Source organism: Equus caballus, chromosome 4, assembly GCF_041296265.1.
Source record: "Equus caballus isolate H_3958 breed thoroughbred chromosome 4, TB-T2T, whole genome shotgun sequence".
Taxonomy (NCBI): domain Eukaryota; kingdom Metazoa; phylum Chordata; class Mammalia; order Perissodactyla; family Equidae; genus Equus; species Equus caballus.
Window position 1 is genome coordinate 14,390,871 of NC_091687.1, and position 19,502 is coordinate 14,410,372.

Here is a 19,502-nt window from a genome sequence, read left to right on the forward strand (position 1 = left end):
CCCAGCATCAATTTTGGATATAGTCCTTTTTCCTCGAAGTTTTCTAGTTTACACTATGGTCGTCTAAGTTTTATACTTCTTAAATAGAATTGAATAATTTATATTTTCCTAGAAATTTTACAATTCATTGAGTTATCCAATTTTTTAACGTTGAGCTGAAAATAGTATTCTTATGTAATGTTTTTATCGCTCCATATCTGCAGATACTGCCTGCCCTGCTGAGATTACCATTTCCCTTTACTAGGCCCTCTGGGACCACCTCTAAGTGAGGAGGGTACTGGCCAGGCACCTCTGTGTTGACGTTGGCTCTCTTCCCCCTTTGGTTGGCCTCAGTCATCTCCACCTGGATGTCCACAACCTGCCATTATGTTAGAAGCAGCAGCTGTAAATGCCTTAGAATCCAGTTGGAGTGAGTAGGCCTGTATTGGAGCAGAAATAAACCGTGTTTTTATTCACAGGATTGTGGTTGCCATGTTGGGGCCCGGTCAGTTATCAGGGTGTCCAGGAAAGAGCGCTGAGGAATGAGGCACCAGAGGGGCACCTGGCATCAAAGACCCTAAGATGTTTGATTATCCTCTGAGCCTCCCCATCCACAGTGGCCCCATAGCACCTTGATGAGGTTCTGTTCGCCTCGAGTCTCTTCAGAGTCAATATTTGCATGTAATTTCATGCAAAAAGAATCAACTACTTCAAACATGCCAATTTGAAGTTTTGTTTATAGTTACACTCATTCTACAGATTAGAAAATCTATTCATTTTAACAACGTTTAGAGCAGCTATACAGGAAATCTTTTGAATCTAAAAAGAGCCTCATAAAAGGCAGAGGAGATGGGTTAGTTGGCAATTCCAACTGGGAGAGTCTGAGGAAGTCACAACTAAGTCCGTGCCCAGGGGAAGTCTAATCAGATAGGAAGACAGGGAGACCCCAGTTATGGAGGTTGGTACCAGAACTGGGCAAGGCCCCATGGTGGGGAAACCAGGGTGCTAGACCAGGCAGACAGGAAGCTGGTTAAGGAGCGGAGCAGCAGTGGGGTCAAGCTCCAGGAGGCCTCAGCATTCAGCTAAGCAGACTACCAGCAAAGATTCTAGGTAGCTGTTTGCCCCAACTAGGATTTAAATCAGTCAAGGCCCTTACATCTGGAGGTAGCCAGGTCTCCGCGACCTGTTCTTCCCAGCAGACCTTGCGCTTTGTTTGTATGTGGCTGGCAATATTGAATAGCAATGAAGGCTCAGCACAGTGTAATTCCGTGTAACGCTTCCCACTGACTGTGGGCACAAGTGCCATCTGCGCTTCCTGCTCAAATCCTCCGCCTCCCAGCACGGTGTCAGGCACACATTACATCTTCGGGTGGTGTCTCTGGAATGCTGCAATGGCTAAGCATGCGTGGTCCAGAAAACTTCCTGTGTCCTTGAGTTCGGTCCTCCTCAGGTTCAATGTGAGCTGTTTCTCTAGGGTTCCAGGATTCCGCTTCACCAATGCTGTCCTTCTCTTGGGTCCTCATACTGTCAGGTCTGAGGAGGATTCCAGCAAAATGACTATTCTGGTACTTGGGGTGAAGGAGGGTTCCTTTAGTACATACCAAGCACAGGGGCACTGCTTACGGTAAAGAAGGAGAAGAATGGGCGCCTCCCATGTGCTATCAGTTGGCAAATTCCTTAAGCAGCGTAAAATGAGTTAAATACTTAATAATGTGAATTCTCACCTGCCCTTAAATTTCTCTGCCTTGTCTGCTCCAGGTTCAGGTTTAGCGGTCGTATCCTAGGCCTGGCTCTGATCCATCAGTACCTTCTGGACGCCTTCTTCACGAGGCCCTTTTATAAGGCTCTCCTGAGACTGTAAGTGCGTTGCAGCCACGGTCCCCCTCCGGCCCTGCCTGCAGGACGACAGGCGCTGGCCTCCCGGGCACCTCCGGCACTATTGTCACTGTTTCGCCACCATTCCTGTTAGGTTTATGGTGGTTTACGTTTCCCAGTGCTTAGCTATCACATAAACCATTTTAGCGCAATAAAAAGCCATTTGGAGATTTTACGTAAGCATAGGAGAAGGCTGTTATAACATCATATGGATATGGATATATCAGTTTTTGTAAATAATTATAGTAACATTACAGACATTTCCTTAAACTACTAAGTAGAATTGATCTGTCTATAACTTGGTCATTTTAAAATGATCCTTTGCTCCAATTGCCGGGGACAGTCCATGAGTCAATAATTGTTTCATGTTTATTATTGTAAATCCTTAATATTTCCCTTTCAAAAACATTATTGAATGAACTAAAAAGATTCCTCAATATATTCAAAAGTATCAAATTGTTAGAGTAGGTCTGTGTTGTTTTAGGCGGGAGTGGCATGACCACGTTTTGGGATGACGTCTGGGCAGCCACTGGTTGAACAGTCTGTTTCCCTTCCTCCCTTTGAATGCACCCAGGCCCTGCGATCTGAGCGACCTGGAGTATCTGGACGAGGAGTTCCACCAGAGCTTGCAGTGGATGAAGGACAACAACATCACAGATATCCTGGACCTCACGTTCACGGTCAACGAAGAGGTTTTCGGACAGGTCTGTGAAATGTGGGACTTGGAAAAGAGATTTTGGTTTTTATTGTGGAAAACTCACACAACATAAAATTTACCATCCTACCCATTTTTAAGTGTACAGGTCACTATTGTTAAGTATACTCACATTGTTCACAACCAATCTCCAGAACTTTTTCATCTTGCAAAACTGGAACTCTACCCATTAAATAACTCCCCATTTCTCCTTCTCCCCAGCCCTTGCAACCACCATTCCACTTTCTCTTTCTATGAATTTGGCTACTTTAGATACCTCATATAAGTGGAATCATACAATACTTGTCTTTTTATGACTGGCTTATTTCACTTGCCATCATATCCTCAAGGTTCATCCATGTTGTACATGTGACAGGATTTGCTTATTTTTTAGAGTTGAATAATATTCCACTGTGTGTATATACCATATTTTGTTTACCCACTCATCTGTTGATAGACACTTGAGTTGCTTCCACCATTTTAGCTGTTGTGAATGATGCTGCTGTGAACATAGGTATACAAATACCTATTCGAGTTCCTGCTTTCAATCAATTCTTTTGTCTATATACCCAGAAGTGGGATTGCTGGATCAAATAGTAAAGGGATTTTGTTTTTAAACTAGAAAACAAGGAATCTTATTCATTAAAATATAATTCTTTGGAGCTGGCCCCGTGGCATAGTGGTTAAGTTCAGCACACTCTACTTCGGCAGCCCAGGTTTGCATGTTCGGATCCTGGACATAGACCTACACCACTTATCGGCCATGCTGTGGCGGCGACCCACATATGAAATAGAAGAAGGCTGACACAGATGTTAGCTCAGGGCTAATCTTCCTCAGCAAAAAAAAAAAAAATATATATATATATATATATATATAAAATTCTTTGAGGACTACTTTCTTTAATAAAGCTGTCCATGTCTTCTTCCTTCTTTTTCTTGTTATGACATGGATCTACTTCATAGAGTTTTTTGAAAATTAAATGTGATAATGGATCAGAAAGCATTTTTATAAAGTGTGAAATATGTATGTAAGGTATTTCTGTTACCTGTGCAACTACAAAAATACTTCTTTTTATCACCAGCATCTAGATATTTACTCCTCTAAAATGCATATCTTTCCATACTATTTAATAAGATAAAGCTTCCCATTTGTTTTCAACCAGCATTTCTATAACCTGAATCTTCTGGGTTACAGTTTTATCAGCCTGACGTGTGGTAATTTGTAATGGGCTGTTGTGAGAATTAAGTTGGGATGCTTGATAAGTGCCTTGCATGAATGTAGACAGTGTGCTGAGTCGGTCGGTGAGTTACCCACTGAGCCTTGCAAACCACCCAGCACCCACATGTCAATCAAGAATCTTTTCCCAAAAAAAGGGGGGTCGGCCCAGTGGCACAGCAGTTAAGTGTGCACGTTCCACTTCGGCAGCCCAGGGTTCACCAGTTTGGATCCTGGGTGTGGACATGGCACTGCTTGTCAAGCCATGTTGTGGTAGGCGTCCCACGTATAAAGTAGAGGAAGATGGGCACAGATGTTAGCTCAGGGCCAGTCTTCCTCAGCAAAAAGAAGAGGATTGGTGGCACATATTAGCTCAGGGCTAATCTTCCTCAAAAAAAAAAAGAAGAAGACTCTTGGACACGTCATGGAAAATGTCAATGTTCTGTTGTGTTTCCTTCATGTAAACTCACCTCTGAAGAATACTCTCTTCCATATTTGAGAAAAAATTAGTTCTTCTACTATATAATTATTTCTCTATAACTATAGAGAGCACATTCAAATGTGTCCAAGAATGTACGATTCACTGAACTGTCCCGCCATGTACTAGATGAACATATAGAATACACTGTCCCCCGCGTGTGACTCCCTTTAGCCCATCCTTTACGTTTGCCCCATAGAAGAGGGTAAATTTGTAAAATCAACACAATTATTTAGCAAATTGTATTAAGACAACTGGGTAGCCGTCTTAAAAAATTTCAAGTTAGATCCCTAACCTAACTCATACTAAATTCCACCTGGATCAGAAAGCTGAACGTAAAGAAAAATAATTTTTAAAAAGTGAGGGAATTTTTATTTTTAATCTTTCAGTAAGGAATGCTGCTGTAGATGTGACATAAACTTTCAGAATCATAAAAGAAAAGATTGACATAGTTTAGCTCAAATTATTTTTTCAGTTCTGCATGGCAAAAATACACCATAAACAAAGTAAAAATGGCATAATATTTAATACATTGTAATGTGTAACACAGACAAAAGGCTATGTCTTTCAAAATAGGAAGAGATCCCACAGATCAATAAGAAATTATCAACACCACAATAGAAAATTAGCAAAGATTATAAGTAGATAGTTCCCAGAAAAGGAAATATGAGGAAATACTCAACTTCATTCACCATTTTTTAAAAGGTAAATTAGAGCATAGTGAAATACCATTTTTCCTTAGAAAGTTGAGCAGTGTCCTATTTTGGAGATGGAGAAGCAGGCAGTCTGTATGGGAGTGTAGGTGGAATAAGGTACCTCTGTGGCATCTGTCCTCATTCTAAATGCACCTGCCCTTGACTCGGCATCCACGTCTAGGAATTTGTCTTACACATAGACTCACACCTAATTGAAATGGCCTGTGTATTAGGATCTTCATTGCAGCGTTGTTGATAATTGCAAAAGATCTGAAACAATCTAAATGGCCAGCAGTAGAGAATTGGTTAAATACATTATGATACATTTACATAATGGAATCGTGGACTAGCGGGATGTGTGGCTATTAAAAAGTGTAAGACACCCCAACGCATCAATTTACATATACATCATAAATGATAAATAGGATATTATAACAACAACAACAAAGAAAGGATGGGACAGATCTAAATTGGTATGAAACAATTGCCAAGACATATTTTTAAGTGAAAAAGTATAGTGATGAACAGTGTGTGTAATGTGCTACTGTTTAAGGGGAAAAAGGAATAATATATACATATTGCCTAGTCTGTACATAGAATCTCCCAGGAAGGGAAATAAGGGTAATTTTCTCCAGGCAGGGAGATTGTATGGCTGGGAGAGGAGATGGGAGAGAAACTTGCTTTTCATTTTATAGCCTTTTATACAACTCAAATTTAATTCCATGGACAGATATTATCTGCTCAGAAATATGAAGTAAACTACAAATAATTAAATACATAAAATTAGAGAAAAAAATAACATTGAAAATACAAAAGCACAATCCTTCATGTGTGTATAATATAGGAAGTGAACAACTCAGAGAAAAGTTTAAAACGTTCCCAGTGATAAAAATCAGGATGTGTTGTAGATCTAGAATAATGTATGATCTGTTTAAAGCTTATGCAAATCCTGTTCCTTTTCAAATGCCATCACCAAGAACGATGACTTTTGTTTTAGAAAATTGAGTTGCAGCCCTTCTTTTGGCAAGTTATGAAATGGTGAAGACCAGACAGACAGATGCAGGTGAAAGACACCATAGGCTTCTCATGGGTGTATTAGGATTGGGGTCAGCTGCTAGTGAAGAAACCCAAAATGACCCTACTGAAATTAACAGAAGTTTATTTTTCTCTTGCCACATAAAAGTCTGGGAGGGGCTGGCCTGGTGGCGTAACAGTTAGGTTTGTGCACTCTGCTTCAGTGGCCTGGGGTTCGCAGGTTTGGATCCTGGGTGTGGACCTAGCACTGCTCATCAAGCCATGCTGTGGCGGCATCCCACATAAAACAGAGAAAGATTGGCACAAATGTTAGCTCAGAGACAATCTTCCTCACAAAAAAAAAGAAAAAGAAAAAAAGTGTGGAGGCAGGCAACCTAAGGCTGCAATCCCTATGATGGGCTCCTGTGCTCATGGCCCAGATGCACATGGCACCCATCCCAACCATCACATCCATGTCTGAAGCAGCAGAATGAAGGAGCAAGAACCCCTCTCTTTGAGGAGACCACCTGAAAGTGCCATACAACACTCTTGCTTACACCTCATTGGCCAGAATTTAGTCACAGGGCACACCTTGCTGCAAGAGAGGTTGGGAAGTAAAGTTTTTAACTGGGCAACGAAAACCCAGAGGATCCAAGGAATATGGATATTGAGTGGCAACTAGTATGTTGTAATTGGCCAATAGTTTATAATTAGCGCTGGTCACCTAAGTGATAGGAGAAAAAGTAACCATCAGACATATGTGGACTGTTTCGTTTCGGTACCTGTGTCCATGAGTGCCAAATATATATATGTGTGTGTATTTTTTAAACCAATAGCTAAGTACAGTTACTCCTCATTTGTCTTATAGCTCTGAGGGGTGAGGTGAACTCCTTAAGCGAATTTGAGATGACTGACACTGACCTTTTTCAAACACCAACACTTTTTGATAAAAATGTCTACTATGTTATCCACCTTCTTACCTTTCAAAAGACAGAGCACAGATCATAACTTTCCTTGATGACTCAAGCTTGTCCTAACAAACGGGTGTCACCAGACTGAGTGGCAATGCCATTTTCTGTTTCCTTTCTCAAGGTCAAGCTGTCACTCTGCAGCCACTATTATACCTGGCTGTGCAAACCATCTTCGCATCCTCTGCTGCTTTGCTGCCAATGAACTGGTGTGGGTGGGGAAGCTGGTGACTGTTACAAACTTGCTTTAATCGAGATTCAAGAGAATCAATTACGTGACTGTTGTATAAGGACACTGAGCTCCATTTGGGGACAACCAGAGGCATTTTTCTTTCATTTTCCTTATGCCTCCTGAGTTAAAGAAACATATTTTCTCTTTATAAAACAAAAAACCACAGCTCTTGCAAGGTGCTTAAGTATCTGCTTAGGACAACTAGAGCCTTTCTAATAACTTCTAGGCAACTTGAAGGACGAAAGAGGTAATAATGCTGAGCCTGTGTGAACAGGACTCGTTGCACAGAGGTCATCCTCCTAAATTTGGCATGGCTTACTGTGAGATAAGCTGAGCCGACAAGCATCGCAATCTTTCTGTTTTCCCACAAGGTAACGGAAAGGGAGCTGAAGTCTGGAGGAGCCAACACGCAGGTGACCGAGAAGAACAAGAAGGAGTACATTGAGAGGATGGTGAAGTGGCGGGTGGAACGCGGCGTGGTGCAGCAGACAGAGGCCCTGGTGCGGGGCTTCTATGAGGTGAGGCCGACCCAGCTGAGGAAGGCAGGCTGCAGGCCAGGGCCTCGGTCACCAGACACAGCTTGTGAGGGAAAGGGAGAGGAGGAACCAAGGCAGGCCACGGGCTCAGCTCTACTCACCAGAGCACAGGCAGGACCTGCCTGGGGTAGATGGATGAGGAGTCAGAGTCCTCTGGGAACCCAACTGTTGTGAAAAATGCTCTCACAAAACTGGGGTTGATGTGGCCCTCGTGTGCCGCGTGTGAAAACGTCCGGTACCTCCTGTCAAGATATGTGCAGGTGGCATGTCCTTTCATTCAATGAAATAAAAATAAGTGAGGTGAAGGCATTGAAGGGTACTGTCCACTCTTGCCAGATTTTTGTTTTGTTATAATGTCACTTTGTGCCACATAATCCATGCGGAGGGGTAAATCGAGAGGGAGTGATGGTTGCTACCCTTTCTGTCTGCAAAAAATTGACATACTCACACGTTTCCAGTCTAGAAACAAGAGGCCATGAATGTTTTCCCAAGGCTCGGGGCTCAGAAGGTTTTCTTTCCCTGCCGTGATGGAGAGCAGCGTGGGTCAGTGCTGGCCCACCACTGGTTTCATTAAAGGAGGTCCCCACCGCAAGGGCTCAGTTGTGCCTGATACACAGGGACGTGGGATGGAAAAGCCAGAATCAGAACCTAACAAGGCAGCTCCTCCCAGGTCTTTGAAGGAGGGAGGTAGGAAGTCAGAGGAGAAAGGAAGGAAAATACTGTCGTATTAATATATAATGCCTGTTCCTAGGAAATAAGGCATATTTTTATGTGGAAGAGAGGGTACCTTTTAAGAAAATGGTAATACTAATACCTGTTGAGTGACTTCAAAGTGATTTGGACTTTTTGCCTTTAAAATCAATGTTACTGGAGACTTAAATGTGACGAGAGAAGGTCAAGTCTGGGTTGCTCATCACTTCATGCTGAGAGGGAGTATCAGAGGTAGTGAAAAGCATGGGACTTTCATTCAGTCCCCAGGGCATGAACAGGCTACATTTAAAAATGTTTAAGTCACAATTTTGAGCTTAAATACGACCACACATTGAAAAAAAAGTTATAATTGACATTCAGTTTCCCAGCCTAACCCACAGAAGGAATCATAATCAATGTAACCTTTCACCGTGGTTGGCCCTGTGTACCGAACCCTGATCTGTATTTCAGGTCGTAGACTCGAGGCTCGTGTCAGTGTTCGATGCCAGGGAGCTGGAGCTGGTGATCGCTGGTACGGCAGAAATTGACCTGAACGACTGGCGGAATCACACCGAGTACCGGGGAGGTGAGCTCCCAGGGCTTGCGAGGATATGACCATCACAGATATGATTCATCAATTTTTAAAAATTTTTTATTGAGCTGAAATTGACATACCATAAAATTAACCATTTTAAAGCGAACAGTGCAGTGGCAGTCAGTACATTCACAACGTTGTGCAGCCACCACCTCCAGCTAGTTCCAAAACATTTTCATCATCCCAAAAGGAAACCCTGGACTCATTAAGCAGGTGTTCCCCATCCCTCCCTCCCCCCAGCCCCTGCAGCCATCAATCTGCATCATCTCTATGGATGTACCTATTCTGGATATCTCACATAAATAGTCACATAATATGTGGTATTTTATGTCTGGCTTCTTTCACCTGGCGTCCTGTTTCAAGGTTTGTCCATGTCGTACTATGTTTCAGTACTTCATTCTTTTTTATGGCTGAATAATATGCCTATATATATGTTTCATCATCATTTTTTGAAGACTACAAAAAACTTGGCCTTACTTCATACATGTATGAAAAGTGCATCCTAGTACTTGCTTTGCTCTAACCTTTCAATCTGAACTTTCCTTCAGGTGACAGTAGTCGCCATTAGTGGTCTCTGGCCTAACTCTGTGTAGATGTGTCACAGAGGACACCGCCACCCGTGGCCAGCTCCTGAGCTGGGTTGCATCCTGGCAGGGAAATGGGTCCTGCTTCGTGTAGGACTGGTGCTGTCTTCACCTCAGTCCCTGTTTGCCACAACACGGTGCTAATTGTCTCTCCCAACCTAATTCCCCTTCTCCCGGCCCGACTAGTCTTCCTAAAACATTGTTCTATCAGGCCACTTCCCCACGCACAAAACAGGCTCCTTATTACCTATCAAGAGGTGTTTGAAAGTATTTTTTAGCCTCAACACCCTTCCCTCATGTAAAATCTTGCAGAGAAACCCCCAATCAATAAAGCAGAGAGCGAGCTAGGGGCCTGCCCCTCAGCCTCTCGTCTCCATAGTATGCTCAGCATAGGAAGCCTCGGTGGACGTCTAAGCCCTCCTTGGCCTGGTAAGAAAAGCACTGACATAAGGCGTCGAGTCGCAGTGTCTCTGCCTGGCTGTTAAGACCCCCAGCCAGTCTCCCCTCCGTCCTTCCAGACACCCCTCTATACCAGTCTGCTTGCTGTTCCCTGCATATTTCTTCCTCATTCTTGCTGTTCCTATTTCCCCGGCCAGAGATGCCCTCCTCCTCTTCTCCACTCACACAAACCCTTCGAGATCCTAACTCACGCCTCACTTCCTTTATGAAGCTTTTCCTCTTTCTACCCCCACGCACGCTGATTTCTGCCATCTGTGACTGCCTCTTGCGTTGGCAGTCAGCGGTGAACCGTTTACTGATTGAGCCAAGCTTGGTCTCCTGTCTGCGCTGTGAGAGGGACCCAGGGCTTCCTCTGTGGGCCCAACTCATCTCAGCCTGGGGCTGGCCTGAGCGCAGCTGCTCCGGGGGCACCAGTGGCTGCAAGAGAGCCCAGCAGCTTCCGTTCACCAAGCTGGCCGTTTACCTCAGGCCTTTCTTAAGTCATAGGCTCTCATGTGGTATATGATTACCAAGAACTAAGACATCAGAACAAAAAAATACGATGAAATCTTGTATTCACAGATGGTTTTATCTCTTAAGAAGATCTCTACTACGCCTAGCCACTCCTTGTCTACATTTATATAAGGCGGGAAAATGACCTCTGGGGGCCCAAGTGTTTAAATAGAAAGCAACGTCTCTGAGGACATCCCTCAGAGCATAAACTCTTCTTGTAAGATGTCTATTTTCTAAATCTGCTTCTGCTGTAGAGCTTGACCTAGCTACACACCAGAGGTTGTTTTAGACCTCTCTAAGGCCACCACCATTAGAGAAATCAACAGATGAGAAGCAGCCGTTCAGTTCTTGTCACACCTGATGAGCGTTTCATCTCTCCCCCTCCGCTCCTCCCTCCCCTCCCCACGCCCGCTCCTTCTCCCTCCTTTTGCTCCGTTCAGGCTATCACGACGGGCATCTTGTGATCCGCTGGTTCTGGGCCGCGGTGGAGCGCTTCAATAACGAGCAGAGACTAAGACTGCTTCAGTTCGTCACGGGAACATCCAGTGTGCCCTACGAAGGCTTCGCAGCCCTCCGAGGAAGCAACGGGCTTCGACGTTTCTGCATAGAGAAGTGGGGGAAAATTACGTCTCTCCCCAGGTACGGAGCTCTTGCCAACCTTCAGGGAACCCGCTGAAGAGGGCCAGGCGTTCCTTGGTATCTGAGCTTGGGTGATCCTCCTTGGGGGTGGAATTCTTTTCTGCCACCCGAAGCATTGTTATGTGAGTTATGAGTGAAGGGTGCAGGTGAGAAGTCTCTGGGAGGTGAATTTAGACCATATTCTTAGTGATTTTTTGATGATTGATGGTATTTGGGCTATAATATCATGGTCCATGTGTTTGTTGTGGGAAGCTTTCCAATCCGTATGTAGCCCATTTTAATTTAAAGGAGAATGTCTCACCTGGTGGGAGTGAGGGGAGGAAGGGCTGAAAACCCAAAGGAACCCTTCCAGCACTGTCTCTGTGCTTCTACAGCGCATCACTCGACGCTCGGTAGGACAGCTGTTCGTGTACATGTCACATTTTCCTTATTGTGTTTTCAAACATGTGAGGACGAGACCACGTCTGTCTCAGGTCTCTATGGTGACTTCTGTGTAGTAAGCCAGCAAGGAAATTGTTGTGAGATAAATACAGAAAAGGAGGCACTGGGGATCCAGGCAGTTTAACAGAACAGCTTCCCTAGGCTGTGAGTTTTCCTCCACACACTTCCTGGGTCCTTTCTATGCCGCGTTGGGTAGCATATTCCTCATCAGTGAAGTCAGGAGCACTAGATACTTCTGTGTAGGTACTATAGTAATAAATACTGCTCAACCGACAGAGGAAAAGATTGATCCATGTTATTTTCAACTACTATGATATTTTCCATTTATAAAACAAGATTCACATTTATTTCAGCTCTATTTCTCCATGGCTTCCCAGATACCATTGCTAAGTCCCTCTTATGGAAGGATTTACGGAACTATGATCTTCGTCTAGCTTTCCCACCTTCCTAACGTCCTGAAGACAATTCATGTGACGTCAGTGAGCGTCAAGAGGCCCGGGACAGCGCATCCCAGCCAGTTAACAGCAGCCCCAAGCCTGGGCACCATTGTCAGCCCTGGCTTCACCCGCTTTGTTAGCAGACCCTCAGTGCTCATTTGCGTGGCTCTCCTGATGGCTGAAGCTACTGAATTAAGTCTGGCAAGAAAATTAGGTTAAAAAGGCAAGATTTCCATTTGTCTATTTTAATGATAGATGTGGAGGATGGGGTTATTTGGAAAAATTCTGTTTTTATTTTAGAGAAATGAGTTTGAGTCACCATTTGAGGATGGGCTTCCCCGCCCCGCCCCAGTGTGTACCTCCAGAAGGGGCTGAGGTACGACACAGGAGATTTCAGTCTAGGGAGGAGCACAGCCCGATAGTAGTGAGACACAACGCAAGGTGCACTAAGAAGGGAAGGAAAGAGCGAGATGCTGTGAGGATGTAGGACAGAGGCCCCATCCTGACTGAGCTGTCACCACAAAGAAGCTGGCATTTCGGTGAGCACTGAGGGGCACGGAATAGGGGAAGGGACTTCCAGGCTGAACCAGCAGCATGAACAAGGCCTGGGAGAGTGAAACAGCCAGCATGTGCTCAGGAAGGGGCACCAAGCCAGCGTGGAGGACAAGATGTCTGAAATGACATGTGTAGGGGATGCAGTTGAGAAAGATAGTTTGATGCGCCATGAAGAAAAGACCCCGCTGAGGAGTCTGTTTTATTCTTTTGGAAAAGGAAGTTATTACTTTTGTCATTTTGGGGTCACAGATTCAGTTTAATTACATATTTGCTTTGGAAAGCTTTGAAATATACATTAAGCCTCTTAAGACAGGGGCCGGCCCAGTGGCGCAGCAGTTAAGGGCGCACGTTCTGCTTCGGCGGCCCGGGGTTCACCAGTTGAGATCCCAGGTGCGGACATGGCACCGCTTGGCAAAAGCCATGCTGTGGTAGGCGTCCCACATATAAAGTAGAGGAAGATGGGCACGGATGTTAGCTCAGGGCCAGCCTTCCTCGGCAAAAAGAGGAGGATTGGCAGCAGTTAGCTCATGGCTAATCTTCCTCAGAAAAAAAAAAGACTCTTAAGACAGAGAGCTTATAAGGTGGACATTGAGCTTATGATCGGGCCCTTCACATCTGGACCAAAACATCACTAAAAAGGCCACTGCCCTCCAACCCCAGAGAGGATTCTTTGGAGAAGCGAGGACTTCACCCCATGCCGGTAGGGTCCCAAGAAGCACATGCTGAGATTCCTGTGAGAGGACAGTGAAAATGACCCTCTGAATAGTAACCCCTGACTAGTGTCCCTTGTACATAGTCTGAAGATCTAAGAACCTAAGAAGTGTCACCTATGTGTGGAGAGAAAGAACGGTAGTTCAGAAAGACCTGGCCAGGCCACATGGCAGGTGGCAGGAAGTCCTGAGGCTGGCGGGAGCAGGAGTGACAAGCAGACATGAGGTGACCCAGGGCTTCCCAGAGACCGTGAGCCCCAGTGCACGCTGCCCACCCTCGGAGGAGAGGGCGTCTGGGCCTGCTTTCTCCTCAGCTCTGCCCTCTACAGAAAGGCAGCTGGCTTCCCAGATGAGAACACCAAGTGGCAGCCCAACAAAACCCAGGTCAGAGCCCAGACTAAAGCTTTACGTCAGTCCACGTGCTTGACGTCTAAAAATAGTGCAAGGGGTAGGAAAATGGACTTTGAGAGTAGGGCTTTCAAGCATCTAATTTTGCAATGCCTGGTCGAGAAACTTCTTACACCTTCATAGGGGACGTACAAGACGAGTGGGACAGTCACTAGGGTTGAGGTCAAGGAGCTGCAGGCTAGGGCATTGAACAGGACATCTGTGTGGACTCAGATGCTACACAGCCTGGGGGGAACACTTGAAATGGAAAGGATGTAAGTACAGTACCAGAGATTTTAATAAATGTAGTTAGCCAGAAGATCAGAAGTTACGGAAGTTATATCTAGATCACTGATTTTCAAACTTTTTTAAGCATAGCCCACAGAAAGAAATACCCTTTGCATCACAACCCAGCACCTGCATATGTACTCATGTGTGTGTGTGTCTGTGTCTGAAGTACAAGTTCCTCAAAACAGCACTTTAACCTTCTTAGCTGCAGGTAATACACTCTGTTTTCTACTCTATCCTATTTCATTAAAACATCATGTCAGACAAAACCAGTAGTTTTGGAAAAATTATGTAAGTGGCTTGAGATTCAAAGGAACAGAAATTTTTGGTCAAAGATTGAAAAGTAATGGTCTAAAGCTGGCATTGGGGAGTGAGAAGACTCCACATCACAGACTGTGGCAGTGTGAACAATGGCTGTCTCCAGTCATGAGGACTGAGAAGGGACACTAGGACATGGGGGTCATGTCTGAACAGAGTTTAAGGAGGTGGGAGATTTCCTTACCATGAAATGAGGGTTGGAAAGGTGGCAGAGGAAAGGCTGGGAAGGAAAGAGAAGTGCAGAAGCTGTCAGAGTAGACACAGCACAAGGCAGCGTGGAGATGGAACACAGGGGAGGAGAAAGCCTTAGGAGTTTACCCTTGGAGTAGGGACCAAGGATAACACAACTCTGAGTCATGGGTGGATTAACTGGCCTAAAAGTTGCAAACAGAATTCCAACATGAACTTGCTTCACCACAGACGTAAACTGAGCCCCAGCCCAGGCTGGAGGCGGAGGCCTGGTTAAGCTAATAGTTGGCTTACTCTGTAGGGATGGCTCTCAAGGGGGGGCAGGGAAGAGGCAATTTTGCCCACCACCCCCCATCCCCGGGGACATTTGGCAATGTCTGGAGATATTTTTGGTTGTTGGGGAGGGGTGCTACTGGCATCTATCTGGTAGAGGCCAAGGATACTGCTAAGCACCTACAATGCACAGGACGACCCCTCCCCAGGAAGAATTATCAAGTTCAAAATGTTAGTAGCGCGGCGGTGAGAAACCCCGCTCTGTAGGCTGTCAGGCTACAAAGGAGGCGTGAGGGAGCCATTGGGAGTCCAGAAAAGACACTGACAGCCATTGAGAAGCCATAGAGAAGCCAAGGGGAGAGGGGTGTTCAAGAAGAAGAGCTGTCAAATGCTTTTAAAGAGCTTGAGGAGGTGGGGGTAGAGAATGGGCTCTGGATTGGGGCATCCAGAGGTTACTGACAAACTTGAAAAAGTAGATCACCAGTGATGAAAGCAAGGACCCGTCTGGAGAACGAGGCTGTAGGTGGGCAGACTCGAAGGGGAGACACAGCTTCCATAACGGGCCTCACAACCAGCAGCAAGTAATAGTGATGGTTCCTCTTTTTGTCGTTTGCTTTTTTTTTTTTTTTTAAAGATTTTTTTATTTTTTCCTTTTTCTCCCCAAAGCCCCCCGGTACATAGTTGTATATTCTTCGTTGTGGGTCCTTTTAGTTGTGGCATGTGGGATGCTGCCTCAGCGTGGTCTGATGAGCAGTGCCATGTCCGCGCCCAGGATTCGAACCAACGAAACACTGGGCCACCTGCAGCGGAGCGCGCGAACTTAACCACTCGGCCACGGGGCCAGCCCCTGTCGTTTGCTTTTAACCAGCCTTAAAGTGATCTCTGCTGGACAGGAGCAAGACTGTCTTTGGCACTGTGTTGGTTAACATTTTAATCAATAACTTGGGAAAAGTCGAAGAGACAGGAAGATCAACTGTGTAGGTGACACAAATTAGAAGGGCAAATAATACAGTGATTGGCACAATCTAAACCCAAAATTCTCACCAAATACTGGACCTAGATTAACACCAAACAAAGTGAAATTTGTCCTGCCATCATTGCAAAGATCCGTGTGGATCAATTGCCCAAATAGGAGATGAAGGTGACTCATTTGCCAGCAGTTTGTGTGAAAAAGGCTGAGAGTCTGAAGTCCCCACAAGTGTGACACAGTTCCTGAAATCATGATAGCAATTGTGGTTGCATTAAGAGACTCTTATTTTAAATAGTGATTCATATTGTTGATCCTCTCAACAACCCTCTGAGGTGCACAGAGCATGTCCTATTACCCAACAAGTGATAGCACTGAGGCTCAGAAAGATTAACTGACTTTCCCAAGGTTATAAAGCTGGTAAGTGGCTAGACTGTGACCAGAATAGAAGACTTCTGACCCCCAGTTTTGTGCTTTCTCCACCACCCCACCCCACCCGGGAGCCCTGGGCCCAGTGCACAGGGAGTGAGGTAGGCCGGCTCTCTCTGCTGGCAGAGCCACACCCGGAGGGCAGCAAGCACTTAGGAATGCTGACTCGAATCGTGATTTGATTGTGTTCATTCCTGCTAGATGACAAGCTAGAATTTAAGAGAGTTAGCCAAGGCTGCACATAAATGCAATAAAAGCAACTCTTGAAGAAACCCTGGGTGTTCAGGCTAGGTCTTGAAAAGGTGCCATTTGCTGAATACTTTCAGTTTATTCCCAGAAATTATCTTGTCCAGAATTAATTTGGTTCCAACTATTTTGTAAATAGGGGATTTTTTTGTCTGTCATATTTCCAGTCATGAGGGCCAGTTAAAATGACCAGAGGAAGAAAACCAAGAGGATGACGTCTGCTCATATCTCACTCCTGGCTAATTCAGCCAGGTCCAAAAGCATACTTGGGATCTTCCTGCCCACTTAGCTTGGTTAGCCATGGCCCAGGGTACGTCCTAGTGTCAGGCTTTGTAAAAAGAGAGAAGGGCCACTGTAGCTGTCTTCCTACTCTTACTTGCAGTAAAGATAACTCTTTACTGAGTTATCTTCCACTCTTCCTCAAACAAATACATTTAGGTAAAGCATTTCAATTATTTTCTTTTGAAGCCAACATAGGCCTGTTTGAATCTTAGATAAAAATCTAAGACCTCTGCTGACCTCTGCCTATTTTCATATGTCTTCCCAGTTAAATTTTTAAGGCCTAAGGGCAGACACTGTATTGTCCTGTTCCCACCCTTGGAGCTTGAGGAGACAGGTGTTTCGGAGAGTGGGGGGTAGCTTCCCAAGGCCAGTGAGGGAGCTGTTACCAGGGGAAGGAGTATGGATGCTGGGAGACGAAAACAACCGCATTCTCCCCAGACGCTCCGTGTGCAGGAAAACCTACCTTCCCATCCCCTAATTGATCCCCCCATATCCTGAGCTCCACAATGGCCTGATCTGGAACTCCAAAAACAAGGGTAAAAACACAGCACAACTTCCCTTGGGATCTTGTAATTAAAAGAAGAGTTTAATATCCCAAATAAAATTCAAGAGAAGAGAGAATGGTTTTTTTGGTTAGGGTTTTGTTTAGTTTTGTTTGTATGTATGTTTGTTTTGTGATATTTTATTTTATTTATTTTATTTTTAAATTTATTTTATTTTCTTTATTTTTTATTTTTATTTTTCGCAGGGAAAGATTCACCCTGAGCTAACATCTGTTGCCAGTAGTCCTCTTTTTTTTTTTCCTCCCCAAAGCCCCAGTGCATGGTTGTATATCCTAGTTGTAAGTCCTTCTAGTTCTTCTGTGTAAGTCACTGACACATCGTGGCAACTGACAGACAGGTGGTATGGTCCTGCACCCAGGAACCCGTCCCAGGCTGCTGTAGCAGTAAGAGTGCCAAATTTTAACCACTAGGCCATCAGGGCTGGCTCAAGTTATGTTATTTTTTAATTTATCTTACATTATCTCACAGCGCCCTTTTCTGTGCTGGTTGGCTTCTCAAAACACCATTTCGACACACCCCCCCTTCAGGGAGGAGAAGGCATTAGATCAGCCTTCCGCTGCACCCATCCACCTTTCACCTACTTATGTACGGGACTCAGCATCAACCAAGGATTCTGTAGAAACAAAGAACCTCTGACAGGGAGCAGCCAGTCCGGCGATTTAAGGTTCCAGAGCAGGAATCTGTGTGTCCTGGGCTCTTGGACTCTCCACTGAGCCCTGCACAGATGACACAGGGTCTGGCTGGTCCCAGTCCGTGCGTTAGCAATGGCGGGGGAAGCCATTCCTTGTCTAGGCCAGACACTGGCATGTGTGGGCCTGCAGGATGAAGCACATGCCAAATAAAGCAGAACCTAGGGCAGGTGGCACGGGAATGCTCCAGGCACCCAGGGAGGACTATCCCACAAGCTCAGCTGTTTTTGGAAATGCAGCACTTTGGCTCAGCCTGTCCCATAGAGAACTATAAAGAAGTCAGACTCTCTCCAGGGCACACCTGGTGTAATGGAGCATTGGATCTCAGACCTCCAGGGAATCCATTGGCGCCTCTAAATTAATGCACATGGTTTACAGAGGCCCAGAAATCAGAGCTGGGCGAGGACACTTGGGATTGTGCCCCTTTAATACTAATGTTATTTCTGCCTCCTTCACCGACCACATCCACATTCAAATTTCAATTGCAACGTAAAGCTTATGCCATAGAGTTTATCATTGATTTGCTAGTGCGGTGTGGTGTGGTTTGCTTACAAATGCAAACCACCTATTTCTGTTTATTCCGCTCCCTTAACTGGTCTCTTCCTGTCTAGAAGGCTGTGGTTCTTAGTTTATGTTTATGTTCTTAGCAATGTTTTACGGGGGTCCTAAATCATGGTTCAGCTCACTTTCGATTCACTTTCGACTCACGGCTTCAAACTGATTACAGATATATGCAAACCCGTTGTCCCATTGTGTCGTTGAAGCAAACCCCTTCACCAATCTTTTCTCCCCCGTTCAGGGCTCACACATGCTTCAATCGATTGGATCTTCCACCTTATCCCTCGTACTCCATGTTGTATGAAAAGCTGTTAACAGCAGTAGAAGAAACCAGCACTTTTGGACTCGAATGAGGAAATGGAAACTTGCCTGACCTTTTCCTGGCCGGTGACGTCACCCTCTCCCTTTCCCAGAATCAACTCTCCTTTGATTTTGGTATTCCATGATTTTTATTTTCAAACCAAATCAGGATTGACAAAAGCTGTGCATGAAGAACTGCCTTCTTCTAAGATCTCACCTTCAGGCTTATCTCCTCTATTTTCAATGAACCGCTAGCCTGTATGCAATATTCAAAAACAGCACTCTCAAGGTCTGTGTATATCCACATACCTCCATTACTAACAATGAAATATGAATGCAAGTTATGCTACTCTTGACCAAATGGTAATAAATGTTTACTTCCATTTATATGATTTAAGGGAAAATTTGAGCATTAAGCATTCCAAGCTTTTATATGCCCATCTCTTCTGAGCAGAGCCACCATTTTTTATAATTTCTAACAACCAACTCCAGAACCTAGGAGCTGATCAACTCTTTCTTTCCCTCCCACTCTACTTCTCCCTGTGCATACAATCCATCCCAAAACAGCAGCGGCAAAGCCGAAATTTTTATACGTTCAACTCATGATTCATATGTGGCATCAGTCTCATCAGCTGGAACTAGCCTAGACATATGGTGCAAATATTACACTTTCCAACAGATAATAGCAGCGAGAGAAACACCTGCTGATGCAACGCAGAGCATC

General features: G+C 44.9%; 1 protein-coding gene across 6 annotated transcripts in view; it reads left to right on the plus strand.

The window, feature by feature from the left end:
- Positions 1-19,161, plus strand: part of HECW1 (HECT, C2 and WW domain containing E3 ubiquitin protein ligase 1) — a 393,767-nt gene extending 374,606 nt beyond the window's left edge. For all 6 annotated transcript variants that reach the window (XM_023638970.2, XM_014738981.3, XM_070265507.1 and 3 more), the window contains 6 exons: positions 1,738-1,836; positions 2,429-2,558; positions 7,523-7,669; positions 8,849-8,963; positions 10,948-11,146; positions 18,720-19,161. In XM_023638970.2, coding sequence (XP_023494738.2) covers positions 1,738-1,836; positions 2,429-2,558; positions 7,523-7,669; positions 8,849-8,963; positions 10,948-11,146; positions 18,720-18,831 — 802 coding nt within the window. In that variant the 3' untranslated portion in view covers positions 18,832-19,161. The remainder of the gene's footprint in view (positions 1-1,737; positions 1,837-2,428; positions 2,559-7,522; positions 7,670-8,848; positions 8,964-10,947; positions 11,147-18,719) is intronic.
- The last annotated feature ends 341 nt before the right edge of the window (positions 19,162-19,502 follow it).